A 23,357-nucleotide genomic window follows, 5' to 3' on the forward strand; every position below is an offset into this window, starting at 1 on the left:
TGTTCTTTAGTCTAATGTGGATGACCCCCTAGTTTAAAACATCTCCTTTCGCCCACATTTAAATGATATACCTAGGACGCTCCTTATAATCTACATGTTATCTAATGGTGCACTTGAATCATGGTTCGTACTAGATGGACCCTAATGAGTTTTGTTCTCAATCATCATAAGTGGAAGGCTCTCATTGCAGCTCTTGTATGATGATCGAATTGCATGTCAACCTAAAACTAGCAAATACAATCGCATGTGGAAAAAAGTTGCCTTAAACTATTTACTACATATAACAATATTGAGTTATTATAATGCAAATTGCACGTTTGTTTTCTCAACCGTCATAATTAGAAGACTATCAACATTGCTTCTCTTGTTCCATGATGATAAAATTGCTCTTTGCTCTTTTCAAACTTAAAAACTAGCTTGGCCCATGAGCAAAACAATAGTTTAGGGTGGAAGAAAAATAAACTCTTCAACTCATGGAGCACCACGCTACTCTTCTCATCACGAACCATTATAAAATAAGCTAAAACGAAACAAGTCGACAAAACATGGGCAATGAAAATTGAAATGCTTTATGTCTGCCACTTAAAATGCAAAATTTTGTGTCCACCACATTTCAGAATGCTGTCAATACCCCACATGAGCATAGATCAAGCACAAAAATAAGTTTAACCATGCAACCAAAAATGCAAGCAAGGATGGCAAATCTGTAATAAGAGGAAATACACAATGCAAAAAAATTGTACTTAGCAACTGTTCCATGTCCACATATATAAATAGCACATATTCGTTGCCACCTTCATATGCCAACAACACCCTCTCTCCCAAAAATGCAAGCCAAACTTGTTCACAACAGCCCAACATACATTCCTCCCCTCATAAGGCCACCTCCGGTAAACCAAGCCGCCTTGCCGCTGGTAACCAAACCTCGAGCAGTGTCCATATCCGTACCCATTACCAGCATAGTCGTTCCAGTACCGGTTTCAATTCCGATTCCAGATTCAACGCCGCCATCTGTAGAGCTTGATGACTCCATAGTTGCCCCATGGGACTACCAATTCTTATTCATGTCACAACGATCGGAAACCACTCAACCTATCACCCTACGTGTTGTGGATGGTGCAGTACCGGCCGATTTTCCGACCGGTACATACTATCTAACCGGACCTGGGATTCTCTCCGACGATCACGGATCGACGGTGCATCCCTTGGACGGCCATGGATACCTAAGAGCATTCACTTTTGATAATAATGTTACTAACAAAGTCAAATACATGGCTAAGTACATTAGAACCGAGGCTCAATTGGAGGAGCATGACCCTAAGACCAACACGTGGAAATTCACTCATAGAGGTCCATTTTCTGTGTTGAAAGGTGGGAAAAAGGTTGGGAATACTAAGGTCATGAAAAATGTGGCTAACACTAGTGTGTTGAAGTGGGGGGAGAAGCTCCTGTGTATGTGGGAAGGTGGTGAACCATACGAGATGGAATCCGGTACATTGGATACGATCGGGCGATACAACATGATGGACGATTGTGATTTGGATGATCATGAGAACCCCGGTGATCATGATGTTTGGGATGTTGCTGCTAGCTTACTCAAGCCTATATTGTATGGTACGTATATTGTTTCTAAACTCTTCTATCATATGCTATGTTTAAAAGCAGATTTAACATCCTCATTAATCATGTTTTTACAACTAATATTCACCTTCAACACATGTTATTTATAATATGCTTTTTACATGCTAAAATTAATTAACAAAATAGCCCCTTGTAACTTGTTAATTATGTTTTTCTTAATGACTCAATAACTATAACCTAGCTCATACTCTCTTTAGAAACTACTTTGATCTCCTTCCTTTTTCATATATAAAAACCAGAGTTTGAATCATAGACACTACATGTGTATGACATGACAAAATGGGTACAATCACAAGACACAAGAAAGGTGACCAACGAGGTGATTATGATGTTGAAATAATCAATTTTTTGTTTGCCCAAAGAATAATAAACAACTTGGGTGCGAGTTGTTAATTGGTTGTACAGACAGTAAGTTTGGGACTCCAATTAAGCAACCCATTATAGTGCTTCCAATATTATTCCAAACTCCAGTCGGCACAAATATGACTAAGATAATTTTTATATATCAGAAGATTATCTTCGCCCCTTAAACTAGTTTTTAAGGTAGAGTTAAGTCTTTTAAATTCTAATATTACATTCCAAAATAAAGAACACAGGTTTACAAACAAAGTTGCCCAAGGCATACAATTCCAAGCTTCATGCGTTAGCTATGGAGTACTTAATTGTGTCCCAATGTATATAGAAAAAAAAAGTGTACCCTTAAAACAGACTATTGTGAAGGATATTCTAGATTTCAAGGGGAAATTAAATATAGAATACTTTATTTATACACGTTACCTCAGAAAACTTCAATTAATTTATACAAGCAGCTGTATAACATTGAATTTTACGAATGGATGTTCGTACAAGACAATAGTTTAACTGTGACATAATATGAAAATATTTGATTAATTTGTCATTTTTTTATTGGATGCAGGAGTGTTTAAGATGCCCCCAAGGAGACTCTTGTCTCACTATAAAATTGATTCCGTCAGGAGCAGGCTACTCACGGTATCATGCAATGCAGAGGACATGTTGCTTCCACGCAGTCATTTTACATTCAGTGGTAATTAATTAGTAGTAAAATAAAATGAGAAATATTCAACTTCCTTTTTTTGTAAAATTAAAAGTTTGCACACCTAGATTTGATTTTAAATTTATTTTCTTAACAAGTATTTTTTTTATATGCAGAGTATGATTCTAATTTCCAGTTAGTACAGAAGCAAAAGTTCAAAATCCCAGATCACTTGATGATCCATGATTGGGCCTTCACGGATACCCACTACATAGTATTTGCCAATCGCATCAAACTTGATATACCAGGTTAGAACTTATTTGTGCTTTCTACTACTTGAGTTTCTTCACTAATTTTTAAAAACATTTAAGAAAGTTCTTAAACTAAAATTAAATAATAATTTTCATATGTCTGTTAACCAGTCACATTTCAGAGACATGAAACATTTATTAATTTTATTTTCTTTAAGGGTAAAATATGTTCAAGGTCTAGGATCACATCAAATAAGTCCTTAGAAATTTTATTACTTCTTGTTCTTAAAAAAAAATTAGTTCAAATGAATACAAGTAATCCAAGTGGGTTGATGTAGTCATTCATCACTTCGTTTCTTAAGCAAGTGGTTGTGGTTCAAATCTTAACTCTTGTGAATGAAAAAAAAAAACTCTTTACCCAGTCGTACTGCTTAATGCGTGTAGTCTGACGACTATCGGCTGTGGAAATACACTTTGGTCAAGAAAAAAAAACATGAGTACAAGTGATGTTATGGTGCCTCCACATGTCCAGCCCACATTGACATTTCACATGAGTACTTTTGGTTCTTCTAAAAATTCTTTAATCACTGTTAGCCATTCTTTAATTTGGAAGTTAAATAAAAGATATTGAATATTAACTCTTGATATGAATATTGTTCAGGATCAATGGCAGCAGTATATGGGACATCTCCAATGATAGCAGCATTAAAAGTGAACCCAAGTAAGAGCACATCACCTATATACTTGCTTCCTCGGTTTCCAGAAAATTCAAAATGCAAAGAGAGAGATTGGAGAGTGCCAGTTGAAGTACCTTCACAGTTGTGGCTGATTCATGTTGGCAATGCCTTTCAAGTTACACATGCTCATGGGAATTTGGACATTCAAATACAAGCCACTGCTTGCTCTTACCAGTGGTTCAATTTCCGCAAATTGTTTGGTATGTAGTTTATGTATATCTATAAATTAATGATTTGTGTATGAATGTGTATATGAAATATTCCAATAAGAGTTTAATCATAATTAAATAGATTAAAATTTGAAAAGATAAAAATATGTGAAGTGTCTGATTGTATCAGTGTAAAACTATCTATATATATATATAACGGATACCATGTGGTGTTCTTAATAGTTAATAGTTAATACACAACAAGTGTCTCTAATAAAATCTCCTTTTCTGGTTTATTATCAGGATACAACTGGCAAAAACAGAACCTAGACCCATCCATAATGAATATAGAAGGTGACAGTGAGTTATTGCCCCATCTTGTTCAGGTATTGATGCTCCTCTCTCTCTCTCTCTCCATGTGTTTATCAAGCAGCTTTTTGGAGTAAATAAAATAAGAAAATCTTTTGTTTAATCTTAGAGTTATGGAATGTGATGCAGGTATCAATAAGATTAGATTCTGACTACAATTGCCAAGAATGTGATGTGAAGCCCATGCAGAAATGGAAGAAATCATCAGATTTCCCCATTACCAATCCTGCATTTTCTGGCAAGGAAAACAGATATCTCTATGCTGCAACTACCTTAGGATCCCGCAAAAGCTTGCCAAGTTTTCCTTTTGATACTGTTGTTAAATTAGATCTAGTGAGTGATTCTGTGCAAACTTGGACTGTTGATAGTAGAAAATTTATTGGTGAGCCTATTTTTGTTCCAAAAGGAGACCAAGAAGATGATGGCTACCTTCTTGTTGTTGAGGTGAGTATGAATTTGACAAGTTCTTTGCTCCATATATAAATCCCAAAATGGTTCATCTGCATCAAGATTGTCTGCAGCTCCCTCATGCAGGATCTTGACCATTTGATTTTTATTTTCTAACGATTAAAATTGTTACATGAATTAAATTTAATTAATAGAAAAAATTAACAATTAATGATGATGAGTTGTTCTATGTGCTGGAGAGGCGGGATATATAGCAATTTCTAATGATGCCATTCATTATTTGTTTTGCAGTATGCTGTTTCTAAGCAGAGATGTTATCTCGTCATCTTGAATCCAAGGCAGATAGGAGCTGAAGATGCCCTTGTTGCAAGACTTGAAATTCCAATGCATTTAAATTTTCCTCTAGGTTTTCATGGTTTCTGGGCACCTAATTGAAGTCCAAAATTAAATTACTGTAAAATATCTTTTGTAGTGAAAAAAAATTATATATTCAACGTTCTTACAATTGATAGTAGTGATATATGGATGTGTATAAATATATATTTTTTTCATGGACAAAGTTGGCCGTTCAAGGACGATCTACGACACTCAAGGCCAACGAGGGTAGAAAGTGATTGCCAGTGCGTAATGAGAAGACATGAACAATGAGCGATTTCGAGCAAGGCTTAAAGGTGAAAGGATACATGAATGAACTAATTTTCCACCAGAACGAGAGATATTTCAAGACTGTATAGGTGTGAGACTATACAGTTGAGGAGAACTTATAAGATTTGATTGATTATACTTATAGCAATAAGGAGCATCTTTTTTTTTTATGAGCCAAACTCATAAAAAGCTCTAAGGTTAAGTGTGTTTGCCATGAAAAACGCGTAGGAAAGACTCGTGTGTTATTGTGGCGTTAGTCCTCAAATTAGGATGTTGCAATTTGCAAATGGTATAAGAGACATCCTCTCTTAGTACGGTGTGGTTCGGGACGAACCAAGCACTAGGGGCCGACGAGAGCGGGCATTGAGTTATGATATAATGAGAAAACTACAAAAAATGTTGAATAGCGTCGACCAAAAACCAACATTAAATGGCTAAAAACTGAGCTAGATACAATTTATTATCGACTTAGCATCAACGTTATAGCGAACATTTAAAGGGTCGTAGCAAACATGTACAATCAACCTTATTGGCCAACACTAAACTCGAAGTCAGCTTAGCAGATGCAATGGTGTTGCCGAAATAACCGATCCTAATAGATGGACATTTTGCTTCAGTTGTATAGATCGACGCTAGTGTTGATCACTTGGCGTCGGCTAGGCCAGCGCAATGTCTAAGTTTTAGTACTATTGTAGATTTGGTTGTAGCCAACTCTAACTTGGATCTGAAATAGATAGTTTAGCGGCGATATCTCTCTAATGCTAAGTGAAGCATTTTTCGGCCCCGTTGCTGGTTTTGGATTTAATTTTTTTAACCTGTATAAATAGCATTCGTATAAACAGAAATGACCTTCAACACAAGTCATCAATTCTAAATATTTAGGAAACAAACTAAGTGTGGAAGAAAGCATAATGAAATAAAGTACTACATATCAAAGCGCCAAATCCAAAACAACATCGTTAATGAAAGTTAAAGTGATCAAATACAATATCCATAACAAGCATGATAAAAGTCCAACATATGGTGACAACATTGAGCCCGGTGGTAGAACCAACAACGTGGTGGTCCTACTCCGCTACATAGTTATTATGAACCTGTTGTCAATCCTCGTAAACTTATTCTCAAACATGACAAGCATCGATATATGCCATATTTAAAGAGGTTATCAAACTTATACATTTGCTAACAAACTTATATATGAAGAGGCTATCAGACTTATAGGCTTACGGGTTAAATTATAACGAAAGAAATCCTTACGATTGCGGTTTGTTTGAAGAAGTAGGGATGGTGAAAAAGTTTTGAAGTTAAGGGTATTTTAGGATTTTTGAAATTGGGCATGGTGAGTTTATGTATGAGAAAAACATCCGTAGAAGAAATTGAAGTGGCATATTGAGCTCCGGCTAGCTAAGCAAAACCCTGAAACCTAAAACTCAGACCCTGATTGATACAGAACCTCACTCACTCTGAGCTCTGAGTAGTAGAGACACCGCGCAACAATGTCGGGTTTCGCATTCGGATCCTCTTCTTCTTCTACATCATCATCATCATCATCTTCATCTTCCTCTCCATTTTCACTCTCAAACCCTTCCTCTGCTTCCCCATTCTCATTTGGATCCTCCTCCCTCTTCTCCTCCACCACCACTAACCCTACCGCCTCCTCCGCCCCCTTCTCCTTCTCCTCCTCCGCTTCTTCTGCGCCCTCCTTTTCCTTCGGCTCCACGCCCTCCCTCTTCACCTCCTCCTCCGCGTCCGCCGCTCCGCCGAGTACCGCTCCCTCAATCTTCGGTGCCGCCGCCGCCACCTCAGCTTCAACGACTCCACTGTTTGGAGGAGCCTCCTCCGCTTCAACGGCGCCGCTGTTTGGGGGAACGTCTTCTTCGACGACACTCTTTGGCGGAACACCTTCTGCAACGACGCCGTTTGCGTCGTTTGGGGTTTCGTCATCTTCTTCTTCTTCAGCTGCAACTACCACCACATCTTTGTTCTCCAACGCATTTGCCACTGGTGCTTCTCCGTTAGGTTCTTCTTCTTCTGCTGCAGCTACAACTTCTTTGTTCTCAACTGCATTTGGTACCGGTGCTGCCTCTTCTTCGAGCTCAACGACGTCGTTTTCAGCGTTTGGAAAGCCGTCTACTCCGGCTACTAGTGTGACTGCAACGACGTCGTCTAGCACTTCAGGATTCTCGTTTGGAACCCCCACTTCCTCTGCTTCTCAACCTTCGTTCGCCTTCAACAATGTGGCATCTGCTTCGGCTTCAGCTTCAGCTTCAACCGCTTCTGCAGCTTCTGGCACGCCGGCCTCGAAGCAACCGGGTTCTTTCTCTTTCGCCACGTCTTCAGCGCCGCTGTTCTCCACCGTGACGACCACCACGGCTTCAACCCCGGCTAGTGGTGTCTCCATCCTGTCATCTTCTGGGCCTGCATTTGGTGCCCCAGCTGCGTCTACTGCCCCTACAACTGTTGCCTCATCTGCCGCGCCGACAGCTCCAGCTAGTGCTCCTTCCTCTATTTCCACAGCTTCCTTCGGGTCTGGGTTTTCCTTTGCGACAAAGGCTTCTTCAACACCTGCAGTTTCCACTGTTACTACTTCTGCATTTGGTGAGTTTACCAATCAAAATCATGTTTGCTGCTATGTCTTTATTGTTGAAATGAGGATTCTTGACTTATACATATCTGTGTGTGTTTATTTTACTATTTGTTTTGAATCAGTTTGGTGCATGGATGAACTTGTTATCTAGAATCTGGTAGGTGGAATTGTAAGCATAAGTAATCTAGTTGGTGTGGTACGGGTTTGCAGGGGAGGGGGAAGGATGTTGGTAACTCTTAGCAACTATAATGTTGGAAGAAATAAGGATGGGGTGATGGGATTGAAGGGCAATGCGAACCAGCTTTTGTTAGTTAGACCTTGTCAGTTAAACTTGTTTGAGCTAGTTAGCCTCCCAACTGCAGCAGCAGAGGTAGGTTATAGATATATAGAGTGCAAGTGAGGTGAGTTAGTTCAGCTGGTCGATTAGTTTTAGGCTTTTAGCTGCTAAAGATCAGGCTCTTGACTTCACGTCAAAGACACTATTATACATCATTCTTGCTCTTCTTGACCCTTGATACCCATTGATCTTTGGGAAGCATATTCAATAAAGCTTCTGTAAATTTTTTTTGTTACTCTTTATATTCTGAACTGGTATTTCTGAGTAACTCTAAGATAGGTTAAATTTTACAAAGTAAGTGTGCATGACAAACTTGAAGGGGATGGGTATGGATTATTTGATTCCTTTTGTGATGATTAAATTATTATCTGAATTTGGTGTTAAGATTTCTGTTAATTCTTGCCTTAGTTTCCTCTGTGGTTCTTAACTATCCGGAATCATAAGCTCTGAAAAGGAGGGGCAGTACTTCTTGTCTGTGCATTCATGGTATTAACTTCAATGGATATTTTATGGTCGTTGTTAGAGCTTTGTTGGTCTATCTAAAAAGATAAATATGTTACATGTGTGAAACTCGTTAGCATCACAATCACCCAAATGGTCACTTTATATCTTTGAATTATGTTGGGAGAAGTTTACAGCTCTCTTTTCTTTATGTACAACTCAGACAACTCTGAAGTTCAACATTTGTGGTGTTCCTTGTGTCACATTTTAACTTGTTTTCCCCATATGGATTAGCTTTTTTATTTCAATACCTAAGGGCCAGGTTGCTGTATACTGCCTAGGTGTGTAGAGTGTATTATGGTTTAAAATGTCATGCTAATTTCCTCCATATAGTTATGTAGAGCTGTTTTAAAATGAAAGAGGAAGCTGTGGATCTAGGTTGGTTGATTGAAGGAGTAGTACTATGGTCGGGTATTTAGTTTGTGGTAACTAATATGGCTGATAAGTTCGTACAAACAGTGGATGGAAGAAACTGATCTAGGATTTACTTTCATCTAAACATATTTCGAGAAGAGTGCATCTAAATATGGTAGGTAGAAATAAATTTTTTGAGCCAGAGGATGGAAAAGCTGACCTTGAAATACTGCTTGGATCATTATTATTTCATCCAGGGTTTTACTGCCTTTGTGCAAACATGGAGAGAATCTCTTTTTGTGAAAGTTAGAGCTGTGAATCAGGAATCCAGTAATGATATTTTTACCCTTGTCAAACCCCTGAGCATGAAGTTAAGATCATTTTGGGCTTTGCATGGGAGTAGAGCCATTAAATCTACTTGCACAATTATGATTTGTATCAAATAGTTTTCAAGGGATAGAGATGGCATAGCTCAAACTCTGAATTGTCTAACCGTACTTGTGTACCTTGTCCAAGAATACTGAAATGTTAAAGTTTAAACCTTTAAGATGAAGCTGAATAATTTTTTAGTATCTTTATGATGCCCAATGGCCAATACATTTGATTTAGACTTCCTAAGTTGTTGAGAAATTTATAAGTAGTAAAATTTCCAGACATTCTTGATGCTAGTCCTTTTATATTTTATGAAATTGGTATAGATCCTTATATTTTTGAATCCTTTTTCTATTTCACTGCAGTAAAATACTTGTTGTCATTCTCGTAAACTTGTCCCTTTTGTCTCTCTAGTGAATGCTTTCTGTTTGTAAAAAAATGTTTCAAGCCTGACGTTTGATTGTTCATGGAAAATTGATGATTCTGTAGGGGTGAGCGCTTCAACCTCTACCGCTCCTGCAATTTCCACTTCCAGCACTGGTGCAACTCAGACATCATCTGCTGTTGTTGTGGCTTCCACTAGTGGGTATGTACATTTTATACGTGCAGTTAAAATTATTTCCTTTCTTCTTTGAACTTATAGTAGACATGCATAAAGTTTTCCTTTATTCTTTATCTGTGACCACTTTTCTGTTCACTTTCAATTTTCTGTCTTAAATCCCTTTATCTGCAATGTGTTACATTGATAGTGAATTGATGCTCATTTCATTCTGAAACATATGCATTATACTCCCTCCGGTCCTTTTTATAAGAAAAACTTGAACAAAATCACACAAACCAAGGAAACTAATATTTTTTATAAAATTAACTACTATGCTTAATTCCAATGATGTTTTTTCCTTTTTTCAAGAACAATCATGCTAATTACCATAAATGTTGATCATACCTATTGGGTGCTTGCAATTTCCCTCCATATTTTTGTATTGGGAATAAGTCCCTTTGCATTGGTATTGATTATTTGACTTAATTTTATAAGAGTGTTTCTTATAAAAAGGACCAAGAAAAATCTCCAAAGTGTTTCTTATAAAAAGGACCGGAGGGAGTACTTTAATATGTAATAAAAGAACTTTTTTTTGGCTACTTTGGTAGCCCCCTAGTTGCACATATAATTCTGTTTTGTTGTGCGCATTGCATCTAGTTCCTGTTTTATTTTTGTAAAATCATAATTATTGCCTCAATTTATATCTATTCCTATGCTTTAAGTCATTGTATATGCATTACAAGAGTCACAAATATACTATTGGAAGGTGATTTTTAGTACTTTATTGTCTGCTTGTCCCTGTAGAACTACTTCAACTGTCAGCACGTCGGTTGCTGCTACACCAAAACTACCATCTGAAATCACTGGGAAGACTGTGGAGGAGGTACTTGACATGTTCCCTATTTCGTGCATTCCCTACATCATATTCTTTTTATTATGAAGTAGATTATGGCCATTATTCGTAAGTGCATTTACCTAAGAAGTAATTTTTTTAATTGGTTTAGACTTTTTAACTGCCCTTCGTCAAATGATGCTAAAGAAAGCACAAACTTCTAACAAACATCGTTTACAGCATAGAATACTTTACTTTTTATCATAATATGAAGGATGAGAATTTGGGTATTGCTAACAGTTACATACACTGGTTACAAGATTCTGAATAAGATTTTCCTCTAATTCTGTCTTCGTCCCTTTCAATCTTGTAAGTAGATTATCAAGGAATGGAATGCTGAGTTGCAAGAGCGAACTGGAAAATTTAGAAAACAAGCTAATGCTATAGCTGAATGGGATCACAGGATTTTGCGGAATCGTGATGTTCTGTTGAGGCTTGAGGTTTCTTTGTCTTCTAAAGATTCTTTTTAATGATTTTCTACACGCGAACAACTTAACTTAGCATTGCTTATTTATATTGTTATGAAATTAGATTGAAGTGGCAAAAGTAGTTGAGACACAGTCAAATTTGGAGCGGCAATTGGAGTTGATAGAGACTCATCAGCAGGAGGTACTTTGAGAACCTTTTTTTTTTAAAATAGTCTGGTGTTAGCTTCTTTTGCATACATTTTTTAGGAGATAATTTCTTTTCATTGTCATGACAAGGTGTTAATTAAAATTTGTGCTTTCATTCTATATCTTGTAAATAAGTAGGATATCTTTTAATTATGGTTATAAGGTAACATAATCATCTAATTAAGGAAGTGATATGCAAATAGGGAAATAGAATATTTTTAGGATATTCCTTTATGGTGCCTATTATAAATAATGATCCCCGTTGTGTAGTTTAGTCACATGGATCAATTCTAGTATTGTCTCTTGGTTTATCCTAATTTTTCATGGCATCAGAGCTTGACAAGAGGAAACCTTAATGCGTTGTCATACCCGATGGACCCTTGGACCCATTGTCCACCTGTGCATATCTGTTTCCGGAAACCGTGTCTCCTCTCCGTTCGTGGCTCTTCCCTCTCTCGTGCTTCATTCTGACAGTTTTTCATTTCTTCCTCTTGTGTTTCATTCTAGCAGTTTTTCGGCCTTACTCCTGTTGTGTTTTTATTCTGACAGCTTTTATGGCCATACCCCACTAGCTTTTTTAACCTGTATTGCCATCATACCAATAGTAGGGTCGAAAGTATGTCAAGGTCGTTTGGGTTTTAGCTTTGACATCTAGTAATGCCCAGATTTCTGGTGTTTCAGCGGCCACAATGGCCGCTACGCTGAAGTGTGATGCCATTTTACACTCAGGAGCAGCCAGGGGTGGGTAGCATGCTATTGGCGACCTTGATAAGCGTAACCAACATATAAAGCCAGAAAATGGCCAGAGGGTCCGGCATGAACTAGAATCTGGTGAATTTGTGAATCCCATTCAGGTAGTTCAAGCCCAGACAGATAGACATGGTAGCATACCCAAGGTTATACAGCTGAGTCATGTGGCAGCACATACAGGTTGCATAGTTGTGGGGTCACAACTCACACCACCAAAACATTAGGGTTCAACTTGATAAGGTTCAACCGGCTTGGTGGATTTAAAATACTATCGTCTAACTGTAGGCAGGTGAATTTTTTGGCTAAATTGCGTCACTTTGGAATCTTCCTGACACAGAACACATTTCAGCAGCAAGCCGCGTTAATGGCAATTTTGCCTACTGACATATGATCCTTGATCAATCCCACCAAAAGGTGTTCATAGGTAGAAATGGGATCAGAGGCCAGTGGAACATAGAATCCATATGATTCTACGATCTGAAACACAATTACAATATTGCCTACTATGTTTCTCTTCTAACAACTAATTTATAGATGAATGTAGATGATTATACCATTATTTGATCTAACTTTTCTTTCGGGATGTGAAAATTAATTTTTTAGTCTCACAGAAAATTTACAATGTTCCAAAAATAAATGAGGGCTATACCAGTTTACCACCATCTTCACATCGATTTGTGTATTAAGCAGTTCGGTATTGGGCATACATATTTTTTAAATGTGTTTGGTGTTCTCAAGAAACACTTCATTGCCACTCCTGTGTTAGGCTGATAAGGCTTTACAAAGCATGGAGGAAGAAGCTGAGCGTATTTACAAGGATGAGCGAGGATTACTTCTTGATGATGAAGCTGCATCTACAAGAGATGCAATGTAAGTTTCGAATTCTCAATTTTTTTTTTGCTGATTACAAGTTTATTCTATTGCTGTACTTTGATTGCAGATTATTTTTATTTTTGTCCTCATTTAGTGATGAATGGTTGAATTTATTGTATTCTATATACATTCCAAGTTTTTAAGCCTATCATTATCATAGAGTCCATTGTTGAGCTCAATCTGGTTTCTTTGTATATAGTGCGTAGTAATTTTGGTCTATGACTGTTGCTTTAATTTATTCTTGGTTTAGTGATGATGTTATCTTGTATGCCACATTTCATAAAAAGCTGAAGCAACTACAACTGTACAACTACATAGCATACAATCATGATTCTGCATTTTTCCTACTCCAATTAATTTTCTTGAAGTTCATGTGATACGCTTTTCAGAAACAATGAAAATATCAACTGCTCTATGTGTGCTTTGTAATTGTTCTTGTTTGGTGAAACTTGACTTACATGATAAACCAAGTTTAAGTCAATGATTGGATTTATCAAAATCATCTATAAGAAGTTATTAAGTGCATGTTTGGGTAAGTGTGCGCTCACTTGATTTTAAATGTTCTTGATTTGAAATGAGTTGAGTTAATTCATGTCTAGAAACCTTCATTTTAAAAGCAAGTTTCGGGTAGAACTTAGTTTAAAATTCTTGAATAAACATAGAAGTTACTTTTTTTCACTTCTAGCCAAACATGATTTTAGTACCAAGCTTGATTTTACTTTACAAATTATTAGGAGCAAACATGATAAAAACTTCTACTTGCCATTCTAAACTCGTGTTTGGGGAGCTCAAACACTCCTCCGAACTTGCCATAATTAATGGAAGTGTGTCACTAACTTAGCAGGATTTTTTCTCTTACTGTCAATTGATGTAAGTTGCATCATGAATATCATTACATTTCAACTGTTTCTGTACAACTCAGTACTGAAAACAAATTAGTCTTTTATTATGTTTACTGTGAAATATGAATTACATAGTAAGGATTAGGCATTTATTGTGCATGCTGTTGTGATTTAAATCATAGAGGAAATGTCAGAGATGAAGTAATATGACGGTTTACAGGACACAAGCAGGTTGAGAAAATGATGTTATGTGATAGAATTATTATTTGGATCATTGTAAGATTAGAATTAAATTCAGAAAATTTATTAAGTTTGTAAATTAGTTTCAACAACATTTCTTTACCCTGTACCTAATTTTGATTTTAAATCATATGAAATTTAGTGAGGAGCTTTACTTGTATATGCAAAAATAAGCCACATATACTTTAAAATTACCAAATTCATGTTTGTATATGTTCTCTCCTTTTCCACTCTAACTTCATTACTGAGTACTGATGCATTTTGACATCTCTTTGATTTTTTCTAATACTTGTATTTGCAGGTATGAACAGTCTGAATTGATAGAAAGGGAACTAGAGCACATGACAGAACAGATAAAATCAATTATCCAATCCCTTAACTCAAACCAGGTAAAGGTTGTCAGTTGATCTTTCATTCGGATATAACAAAAAATGTTACTTACTACAGTGTTCCATTCAGGGCGGAGAACTCGATGCAGCTGATGGAATGAGTCCATTAGATGCTGTAGTTCGAATTCTAAATAATCAACTAACTTCTCTGATGTGGATTGATGAAAAGGTTTGTATTTTTCATTGTGCATACTGGATGATTTGCTTAATCTGTTTATTGCTTTCTTCTACAAGTGCTCTGACATTGATCAATCGACTTCAGGCTGAAGAATTTTCTTCCCGCATTCAGAAGCTATCTAACCAAGGTTCTGCTTCAGATCGTGAACTGACGGGTCCAGGAATGTGGATGTCCTGATATTTCAAATTTGTACAGTATCTCAACCTCATCCCAAATTATATGAAAGACCAAGAAACACATTTGCATAGAGGGGCTGTCATGTATCCCCCCTCCCCCATATTCTGGATGAGATTTCAGCATTGTTACCATTAATTTTACAATTAACCTCCACAAAACTGCGTTTAAAATTTCTCTTTGAAGAATATACCTGTCATTATGAAATAGAGAACGAAATGCCTGTTATTCTTTTTTTTTTTTTGATAATTTGGAGGGCCAACGGCCCAAATGCCTGTTATTCTTTGTCACTGCCTTCAAATACTGGAAACATTGAGATCTGTAACAACTAACAAGTGCTTTGTTACTGCTGCAATTTTACCAATGATTGAAGTAGTTTTGCCATTGAAGGTAACTCCGAAAATAAGTACAAATAAAATTAATTTTTGGAAGTGAAACGTTTATTCTTTTCAAGTAACTAATTTTGAATTGGATAATTGTTAGAATTCAATTGCAAGATATAGATTTGTTGGTTATTATGTAGATCTCACTACATTGAGAGTAAGATGTGAACAAATTAATGAGTGTTGGACTGAAAAGTGTCAACGTGAGTGTTGGTAGTATTTCCCTTTGGGTCCAAGTAGAAATTGTGGTATTCTGGTTTGAATTCTCTCTTTTTTTTTTTCAAAAGTATAAATTCTATTTATCAATTTTTTTCCCTGACCCTTCACCCTGCAAATTCTCTTTATCAATTGATATTCGAACCTTGTTATATGCCAGCTCAAATGAGTAGTGCGGGCTGACCTGACCATGGTAGTGTTGCATTCATGTGAGACTAGTTAAAAGGTTAGTCCACATTTGTGAAGTTGGTGGGATTTTAATATGCTAGTCTTCAACAACAACAAAAAAGCCTTTTCCCACTACACTATTGAGTTTGATCAAAATCTAAATTATGAGAAATTTTGTTGATAATGAGATCATCTTTAACAATATGTTCTCATGTTCTTTTTTGTCTCCCTCTACATCTCTACACAGGACTAAAAACCATGTTATCAACCCTTCTCACTTATGCATCAATAGGTCTTCTTTGTACATGTCCATACCACTTTAACTGATTTCTGTTAGTCATCTTCTCCATGATCTACTGACACTTCAATAACTATTCTAATCTGCTCATGATGTTTATCACTTCTCAGATTGCTTTTAATCCTTGTTGTTGCTAAACAAAGACATTCGCCAATAGAGATGTAATCCGTTTGATTTTCAATTTATAAAGTCTCAAACATAAATTGTGTAAGATTGAAAACAAATGGGTAAGGAATCTGCCTCCTTGAATACTTTTTCTGGCTGATTTTTGAATCAAATTTCTGAAATTTATGTATTTGCTAAATCATAGAGTACTGAAAAGCTGATAAAATATCTCGAGCAGGTTAATTCTGACTGAAAGAGTAAATGTAACTTTCTTACTTTTCATTTTTAATACAAACAATTTACAAGTATGAGTCACAGTTTGTGAGTTTGAATATGAATGAATTGTCAAGATTATTATAATCTAGACTCAATGAACTACTCTTGCCATATCCATACTCCATAGACTAAAGTCTTTGGAATCTGGCCATAATTACAATCAGAAGGATTACTATGGATAAAAGCAAAGATGACCTAACTTTTTCATCCAACTCTGTTGCATTTTCTGTAGCATTCTCTACCTTAGGGGATTGAAATAAGTCACTCAAAAGTGACATGAAACTTTCTATCAGCTCCAAAATCTTTCCCTTTATGATATCACGTATCCAATTTAAGATATACAAGCCGAACTCATTTTGTTCCGAAATCTGAGGCCTTCTATATTTACCTGGATGAAACAATACCAAATGAGACGAGTCAGTAGAATTTATTGGTTACTATCCACCATTTTAACATTTCATGAAAGGAAAACCATTTTATTTAGTAGGTTTTATTCCTTTTTCCTCCTATTCGGAAGAGGTTTAGTGGTTGTTATAATAGTTTTCATTCTTTCATAACGCCACAACATAACGGCTTCAAAACACAGACTTAAATAACAACAATCAGTAATGCAGTTGCAGCTATTGCCAATTATTTACTTGCATTCACAAAATACAGACCTGAATCAGGTAACTCCGGGAGCTTTTGATGCAGCACATGGCTCATGACAGCATCCCAAACAGCGTTATCAGATGATAGTGAAATCACTAATCTCTACAAGCAAGTTATAATCCAAAATACATTCAAACTACAGAAAAAATTGAACAATAAGAGCAATAACAACCACCTAGAGAGTGACAGTGACCCATTCAAATCGGGGTTAACAAATTCAATAGCATGAATCCCCAAATAATACTTTTAATGGTATTCATAATATAGTAACTGAGGTTCAAAAACTTATAAGTTTATTTGCTTCCAACTTATAAAAGAAATATCAAAACAAAGTGGGATTTCTTAAATACTTAAAAAACAATAAATTTCATAAACTCCTTTTTAGCAACCCAAAATCAGGTATTATGTTGGTTTTTCGAGAAGTAGAAAATACTTTTCAATGTTTTCAGGAGAGAACCTTAATAGCAGGATCAGCTTGCAGCAACTGAAGAGCATCATGAAGTCTTCTATATCCTTGGGAGTGCACTATCCTCGGGTCATAAGAGCCTGAGAACTGCTCATGTGTGCTTGAGGATGATACTGCTACTGCTTGTATAAATCTGGCAGACAACAATTTGAAAAGGAATGCTCAAGTTCTTATTGCTTGCATAAAATTCTCAACAAGCAAAAATTGCTAAAATTTAAACCAAAATTTCACCATGTCAAAATGAAGTGACTTTTACAGCAAAGGTGCTAAGAGCCTAAGACTGTATTATGTTTGTCTAAAGAAATGTTACAGCGTTTGAGCTCAAGATAGAACACTGGTTGACCAAAGTAATACAAGATGAATTGAAACTATCCCAACAAAAAAGGATGATGATGATGGTGATTGTTAACACTACTACTACAACTACTAATAAAAAAAATTGAAGTCAAACTATTCACTACCATAACAGTAAACACAATTTTTCTTGCATTCAAACATCCCAAATGACATCTCTTCAATTTTATTCAATTGCTTATTAAGACCAACAACTTCATCCAATCAAAACGCTGCACAAAACCATTATCTCAAAAGGGTTACAACTTACAATTAACAAAGAGACTCTAGAACTAGAAGTGCCAGAAGAAAATACAGAGAATAAGTCATTCACAGCTTGGAACTCACTCTTGAAGAGCTGATACAGCATCCTCAACTTCCCATTGAGATGGAACCACTCCAAACACAGAATCAGGGAGACAACCACTTGATGTTTTTGCTTCTTTTCCATCCACCAGCTCCATTTTCCTGCAAAATTGACTGTGACAACTGCAACATGATAAGGAGTTGTGTGGTGAAAAGAGCATGCTGTCATCAGTTGAACTTGAAGTTGAAGGCTTGAGGTTGGAAGGAGGAGGAGAAGAAGAAGACAAATTATTGAAGGTACTCCTGAACTGAGGCACAAGATGATCAACATGCAGGGCTCCCCCTCCCATTGATGATATTGTTGAAGAGTGAAGTGGTTTCACACTCTGCTATGATTTATTTTGGCTTATCAACAATTGTGGATGGTGAAGTGGGGATGATTGAGTGGGCTGGAACAAAATTATAGGTCCACAAACACTATGGACTCAGTCCAGTGGGTCTTATCTCATCTGGTTGGGCACTGCTCTTATCAAGTTTTTTTTCTAAACCTAAATTTGTTTTTCTTATCCCAAAATTTGTACTTTTTGGAATGAAGGCTATGTTCAAGATTTTAGATTTCTATTGACCAAAAAAAAAAGATTTTAGATTTCTTAAGCTATGTATAACTGGTAAGAACATAGTTCTTAAAACTAGAATTCAGAAACTACAAAACAATAAAAATATTTGAAAACTCTTATTATAACAGTAGCACAAAACTTTCATGATTTGGCGGATTATGTCAAAGATAGTGGACCTATGGGTTCCTAGTAGTTTGGAGCGGTGTGTTGGTTGTGTGGCTTTGTGGGTTCTTGTTGTTGGGTTTGGGTAGTTTTGGTTTTAGGGTCTTGTTGGTGTCTTTGAGTGTTTGTGGCAGTTGGTTGGTTTTTCGTGGTTGTGGTTGTATCTCGTCTTCTCTTTGAAGGGGTTGTATCTTTTTCTTGATAAATAATAAATTTCTTTGTTTTCTAAAATATGTCTATAATTTAATTCATGTGTTGTGTCAATACAGTATTCAATATTTTCTCATAATATTTAAAATTTGATATGTCACAATTTAAAATTGGGAAATAGTCTAAGATTGAGATTTGAGCATAATTTCTTCTTAAGAAATTGGCGAGACAAGTTCTTGTGGTTTGATCTATCTTAAAAAAATGATGAAATATGTGTGAGAAAAGAAAAAGAAAAATCCCATATAAAAGCATGAATACTTTTAGTTGAGACATGTGTATGACAAACAGAGATAGAGAGAGAAGTGAAACCCATGCAAGAGAGAGATTTGGTTTCTTTTACAACATTCGATCAAATCATCAAATCGTACTTTGTCTCCAAAATCTGAACACATTCAAATTTGGATAATCTCCTCGTATCGTTTCAGGTTTCTCAAATTGCATCTTCATCAAATCATATATTCTTATCTTATCTTGTTCTTTATTTATTCTAGCATTCACGTTCTCTCTTTGTAATAACATATATTTGTGTTTTATTATCAAGGGGCAACAACATGGCAGACAGAAACTCAAGGTATGTAAAATTGACGAGAGATAGAGAACAAGCGCCATTGGAGGATATTACTCCTGGAGAGCTGAACCAACCAATTGAAGTTACACAAGTAATAATTTTACCACTTTAATTTATTTTATTTTATGTTTTTTCTAAGTGGTTTTTATTTTATGTTTCTTGCTCTTGAAATTTATGCATTTTGTAGAGAAACTTAAATTTGTTTCTGTAGACTATTAAAAATAGATTTTCCACATGAGATTTTGATTTTTTATATGATTTTGTATATCTACATCCTCTTTCATTCATTTACAAAAGTTTGATACATTTCAAATTTTCTGTCTTTTGTTGTTCGATCTAATTACTTATTTACGTAAAAGGTAGAAGGAGGAAAAAAACTAAGATAGTTTCAAAATGCATGTACTTGTTCTGTCAAATTTGAAAACAATGAAGCTAAAGTGGGAAATTTTCAATTTATAGTTAGAGTTTATAATAGAAATAGAACAACATTCTCAAGGGTTCATTTAGTTTTTTTGCTAGAGTAGAATTTATTGAAAATAAAGAAAGTATGGGAGAACCCTCTCATAAAGAAATTACAAATATTCACACACTACCCAGATGACATCCACACCCTTGATTTGCTAGATAGTCTGCAAATTCATTACCTCAAATCGAAACATGAACTACCCCCACACAATTTACTAGAGGCATCAAATAATCAATGTGGTTAAAACTCTTGCATAAGTTTCCAATGACGATTAGCAATGTTCAGAGTCCAATTTATGATTACATTCTGAAAGTTGAACTGATGGAAAAACAATAAAGTATGCAAGATAGCTTGCATTTTCGCCTCATATGCCCAAAGAAAGCCCACCCCTTTTGCAAAATATCCAAGAACATGTCCAGCACAATTCCTCGAAACACCATCAATACCACTTACACCCAGATTCTCTTTTGGCGCCCCATCAAAATTAAACTTCAACAAAGCACCTCAAGGGTTCATAGAAATAATTATCTAGGATAATAGTCTACATAAACGAAATTATGAACTTGTCATTTTAGAAATTTAATCAATTTAACTTATTCATGATATAGTTATCAAGTTAGCTGTTATGGACAGCTTGATTGTTTATGTGTGATATATTTACTAGAAGATATTATAATCTATATTATTTGTAATTTAATATACATTATATTTTTATAGTTAAATTGTCGTAGATGTAATGAGTGTGGTCAAGTTTTACCTGAAACGTACCAACCACCTGCTGATGAAGATTGGGCAACTGGAATATGTGGTTGTGCAGAAGATACAGATAGTTGTAAGATTCCTTTTACCTTTTCATGATCAAATCCAAATGCGTGTTTATGGAAATTCAGATTCATATGAAGTATTAATTGTGCAAAGTTTTTTGAAGAAATGAAGGAAAAACATGGACATGCTTGGATGCATAGCATAAATAATATTTTATTTAAGATCTATTAAATAGAGTACAATATGTTATAGAATGTCTTAACAAAATGAAAACAACGTGGCATCTATTTTTCGTATTATAAGAACAATGATTTTATATAAAATTAATCAAAATCTGAAGATAGTAGAGGCAATTTCACTATGAACTTTGTTTTTATTATTATTTTGGTGTATCACAAGTTTTTGATAGTTTGTGCCTATAGTCATTATTGTAATGTAAGAATTGCTCCAAATGGCTTTATTTTTGTTCTGATGCTTTAATTTTCAAATATTAGTAACTTGGTCTTAACATTTGTATTTTAATAACACATTTATACAAACAAGTACAAATAAGAGAGGTTGGTAGTACATGTTATTAGTATTATATGAGGAAGCCCAAGCAAGTTTATCGAGACACTAAAAATGAGTGACTTAGACACTTGTAAATGTAAATCAACTCATATTATGATTAATGTATCCTTTGAGCCTCATGTATACTAATTTAGCTTCTTTCTCATTTTAAGTAAAGTCAAACGTTACATTGGCTTGAAGACTATTATCATTGTTCTCTTATTTATATTGGATATATGGGGAGGGTGACCTTAATGGAATCAAGAAAGCATAATTAATGTAGTAGAAATTAATTGTCATGACTTGAGGCTCAAATTTGCTATTTTATCTTGCTGAAACTCTTATGTTTCAAGTTCTCAGATTAGTTTCTTTTACACTCATATATACCTCTACAATAATGATGTTTATGTTTAGGTTGGACTGGACTCTTTTGTCCATGTGTTTTGTTTGGCCGTAACCTTGAAGCAATGAGAGATGATATTCCTTGGACAAATGCATGTGTTTGTCATGCTATGTGTGTGGAAGGTGGAATGGCACTTGCTGCAGTAACAGCACTTTTCAATGGAATTGATCCAGAGACATCATTTCTCATTGTTGAAGGTCTCTTTTTCACTTGGTGGATGTGTGGTATCTATACTGGTCTGTTTCGACAAGCTTTGCAGAAGAAATACCATCTTAAGGTGATTTTGTTTCTCATAGTAATAGTTTGATTTCATTTCATTTATTATAAGAGAAATGATTGATTTGTTTTCAAGAGTGCTGCTTCTTGGAATGAGTGCATATATAATATAATTATTTTATTTTTACAATTCTTAAAGAGTTCTAAGTAATTGAGATAGTTAACCTTTCATTAACATTACTATATTTACTTTGGAAGTATTCGTAAGTAGCTTTGATGTTGTGTATTCAACTTTGACACAATAATATTTTCTCCGATGGGATGAGTGGAGATATCTTTGGATCAAGTTCTTTTTTATAAATCTATGGCCTGATATCATTTTTAAAACTATAATGATTGTCTCTAAGGGATGATTTTATTGGGGGAATACCTTGAGATTTTTATAGATATTTGAGAAGAATCTCAACATAATTAGAAGACACCTTATACTTCGAATGTTGTCTCCCCCTTGCAATTAAATCATAACATCACATCATGCATCATAGTCAGTCTCATTCGCTCGAATACTAATTGATAGTAAGATTTGGGAATATCATACTATAAGAGTTAATAATTTTAGTTGGACAAGCAAAAGACATACTTTTTCAGTGTTGTCAGAATAGGACCTTTTGGTGGTTTAAAGGGCAAACCCTTCGAACTTTGACAAAGCAAAGGGAGATGGATCCAGCAGCAACTGCTGAAAGACTTTCCCAAATAAATCAAGAAATCCAAGACTTTTTAAATCCGACATGAGAATCACATAATTCTAATGTGAATCTCAAGTTTCATACTTTGTAATTCAATCTAAACAGTCCCACGCCTATGAGTTATAATATTAGGTGCAGTTTTATAGGACTTGTTGGTTGGATTAGCATGTTATTTTTAAAAATTCATTGCATTTCTTTTTCAGGATTCACCATGTGATCCTTGCATGGTGCATTGTTGCTTGCATTGGTGTGCCATATGTCAAGAGCATCGAGAAATGAAGAACCATCTATCTGAAAATTCTAGCACTGAAGGAACCATTATCAGTCCCCCACCCGTTCAAGAGATGAATACAAATAAGGAACCCGCACCTTCTACAAAATCTCCACCAAGTGATGAACATAACAATTTGAAGATACAACCTATATAAGAATTTTCGTATATTAGAATCCAAGAGCAAACTACTGTTAATTTTTTTTGTATAATTGTTAATTGTTCATGTTTATTAACAATAATATTAAATAATGGTCATCAATTACTATATATTTAAATAAATAGGGTACCATAATTTATTTGAAAAAATATGTAAAATTATTCATTCAATCTGCTTATACTTG

General features: G+C 35.3%; 4 protein-coding genes across 4 annotated transcripts; 3 read left to right on the forward strand and 1 right to left on the reverse strand.

Moving 5' to 3' along the window:
• The first annotated feature begins 786 nt into the window (after positions 1-786).
• LOC130729478 (carotenoid cleavage dioxygenase 7, chloroplastic) lies at positions 787-5,069 on the forward strand. Its single transcript, XM_057581252.1, has 7 exons — positions 787-1,614; positions 2,558-2,686; positions 2,812-2,943; positions 3,548-3,823; positions 4,076-4,158; positions 4,271-4,585; positions 4,841-5,069. Exons 1-7 carry the CDS (start codon positions 801-803, stop codon positions 4,982-4,984), a joined length of 1,893 nt encoding a protein of 630 aa, XP_057437235.1. The 5' UTR covers positions 787-800; the 3' UTR covers positions 4,985-5,069.
• Positions 5,070-6,559: 1,490 nt separating this feature from the next.
• On the forward strand, positions 6,560-15,222 carry LOC130729479 (nuclear pore complex protein NUP62). The gene is made up of 9 exons (XM_057581253.1): positions 6,560-7,792; positions 9,835-9,931; positions 10,691-10,769; positions 11,096-11,218; positions 11,310-11,387; positions 12,909-13,012; positions 14,399-14,486; positions 14,557-14,655; positions 14,749-15,222. The coding sequence occupies exons 1-9, from the start codon at positions 6,691-6,693 to the stop codon at positions 14,839-14,841; spliced, it is 1,863 nt and encodes a 620-aa protein (XP_057437236.1). The 5' UTR covers positions 6,560-6,690; the 3' UTR covers positions 14,842-15,222.
• A 1,029-nt stretch (positions 15,223-16,251) lies between these two features.
• Positions 16,252-18,441, reverse strand: LOC130729480 (uncharacterized). Its single transcript, XM_057581254.1, has 4 exons — positions 18,083-18,441; positions 17,393-17,534; positions 16,944-17,037; positions 16,252-16,672 (listed from the first exon to the last, which is right to left on the reverse strand). Exons 1-4 carry the CDS (start codon positions 18,388-18,390, stop codon positions 16,413-16,415), a joined length of 804 nt encoding a protein of 267 aa, XP_057437237.1. The 5' UTR covers positions 18,391-18,441; the 3' UTR covers positions 16,252-16,412.
• An 895-nt stretch (positions 18,442-19,336) lies between these two features.
• On the forward strand, positions 19,337-23,193 carry LOC130732474 (cell number regulator 6). The gene is made up of 5 exons (XM_057584513.1): positions 19,337-19,454; positions 19,571-19,688; positions 20,781-20,895; positions 21,792-22,057; positions 22,946-23,193. Exons 2-5 carry the CDS (start codon positions 19,581-19,583, stop codon positions 23,168-23,170), a joined length of 714 nt encoding a protein of 237 aa, XP_057440496.1. The 5' UTR covers positions 19,337-19,454; positions 19,571-19,580; the 3' UTR covers positions 23,171-23,193.
• The last annotated feature ends 164 nt before the right edge of the window (positions 23,194-23,357 follow it).

Source organism: Lotus japonicus, chromosome 1 (assembly GCF_012489685.1).
Source record: "Lotus japonicus ecotype B-129 chromosome 1, LjGifu_v1.2".
Lineage (NCBI taxonomy): Eukaryota > Viridiplantae > Streptophyta > Magnoliopsida > Fabales > Fabaceae > Lotus > Lotus japonicus.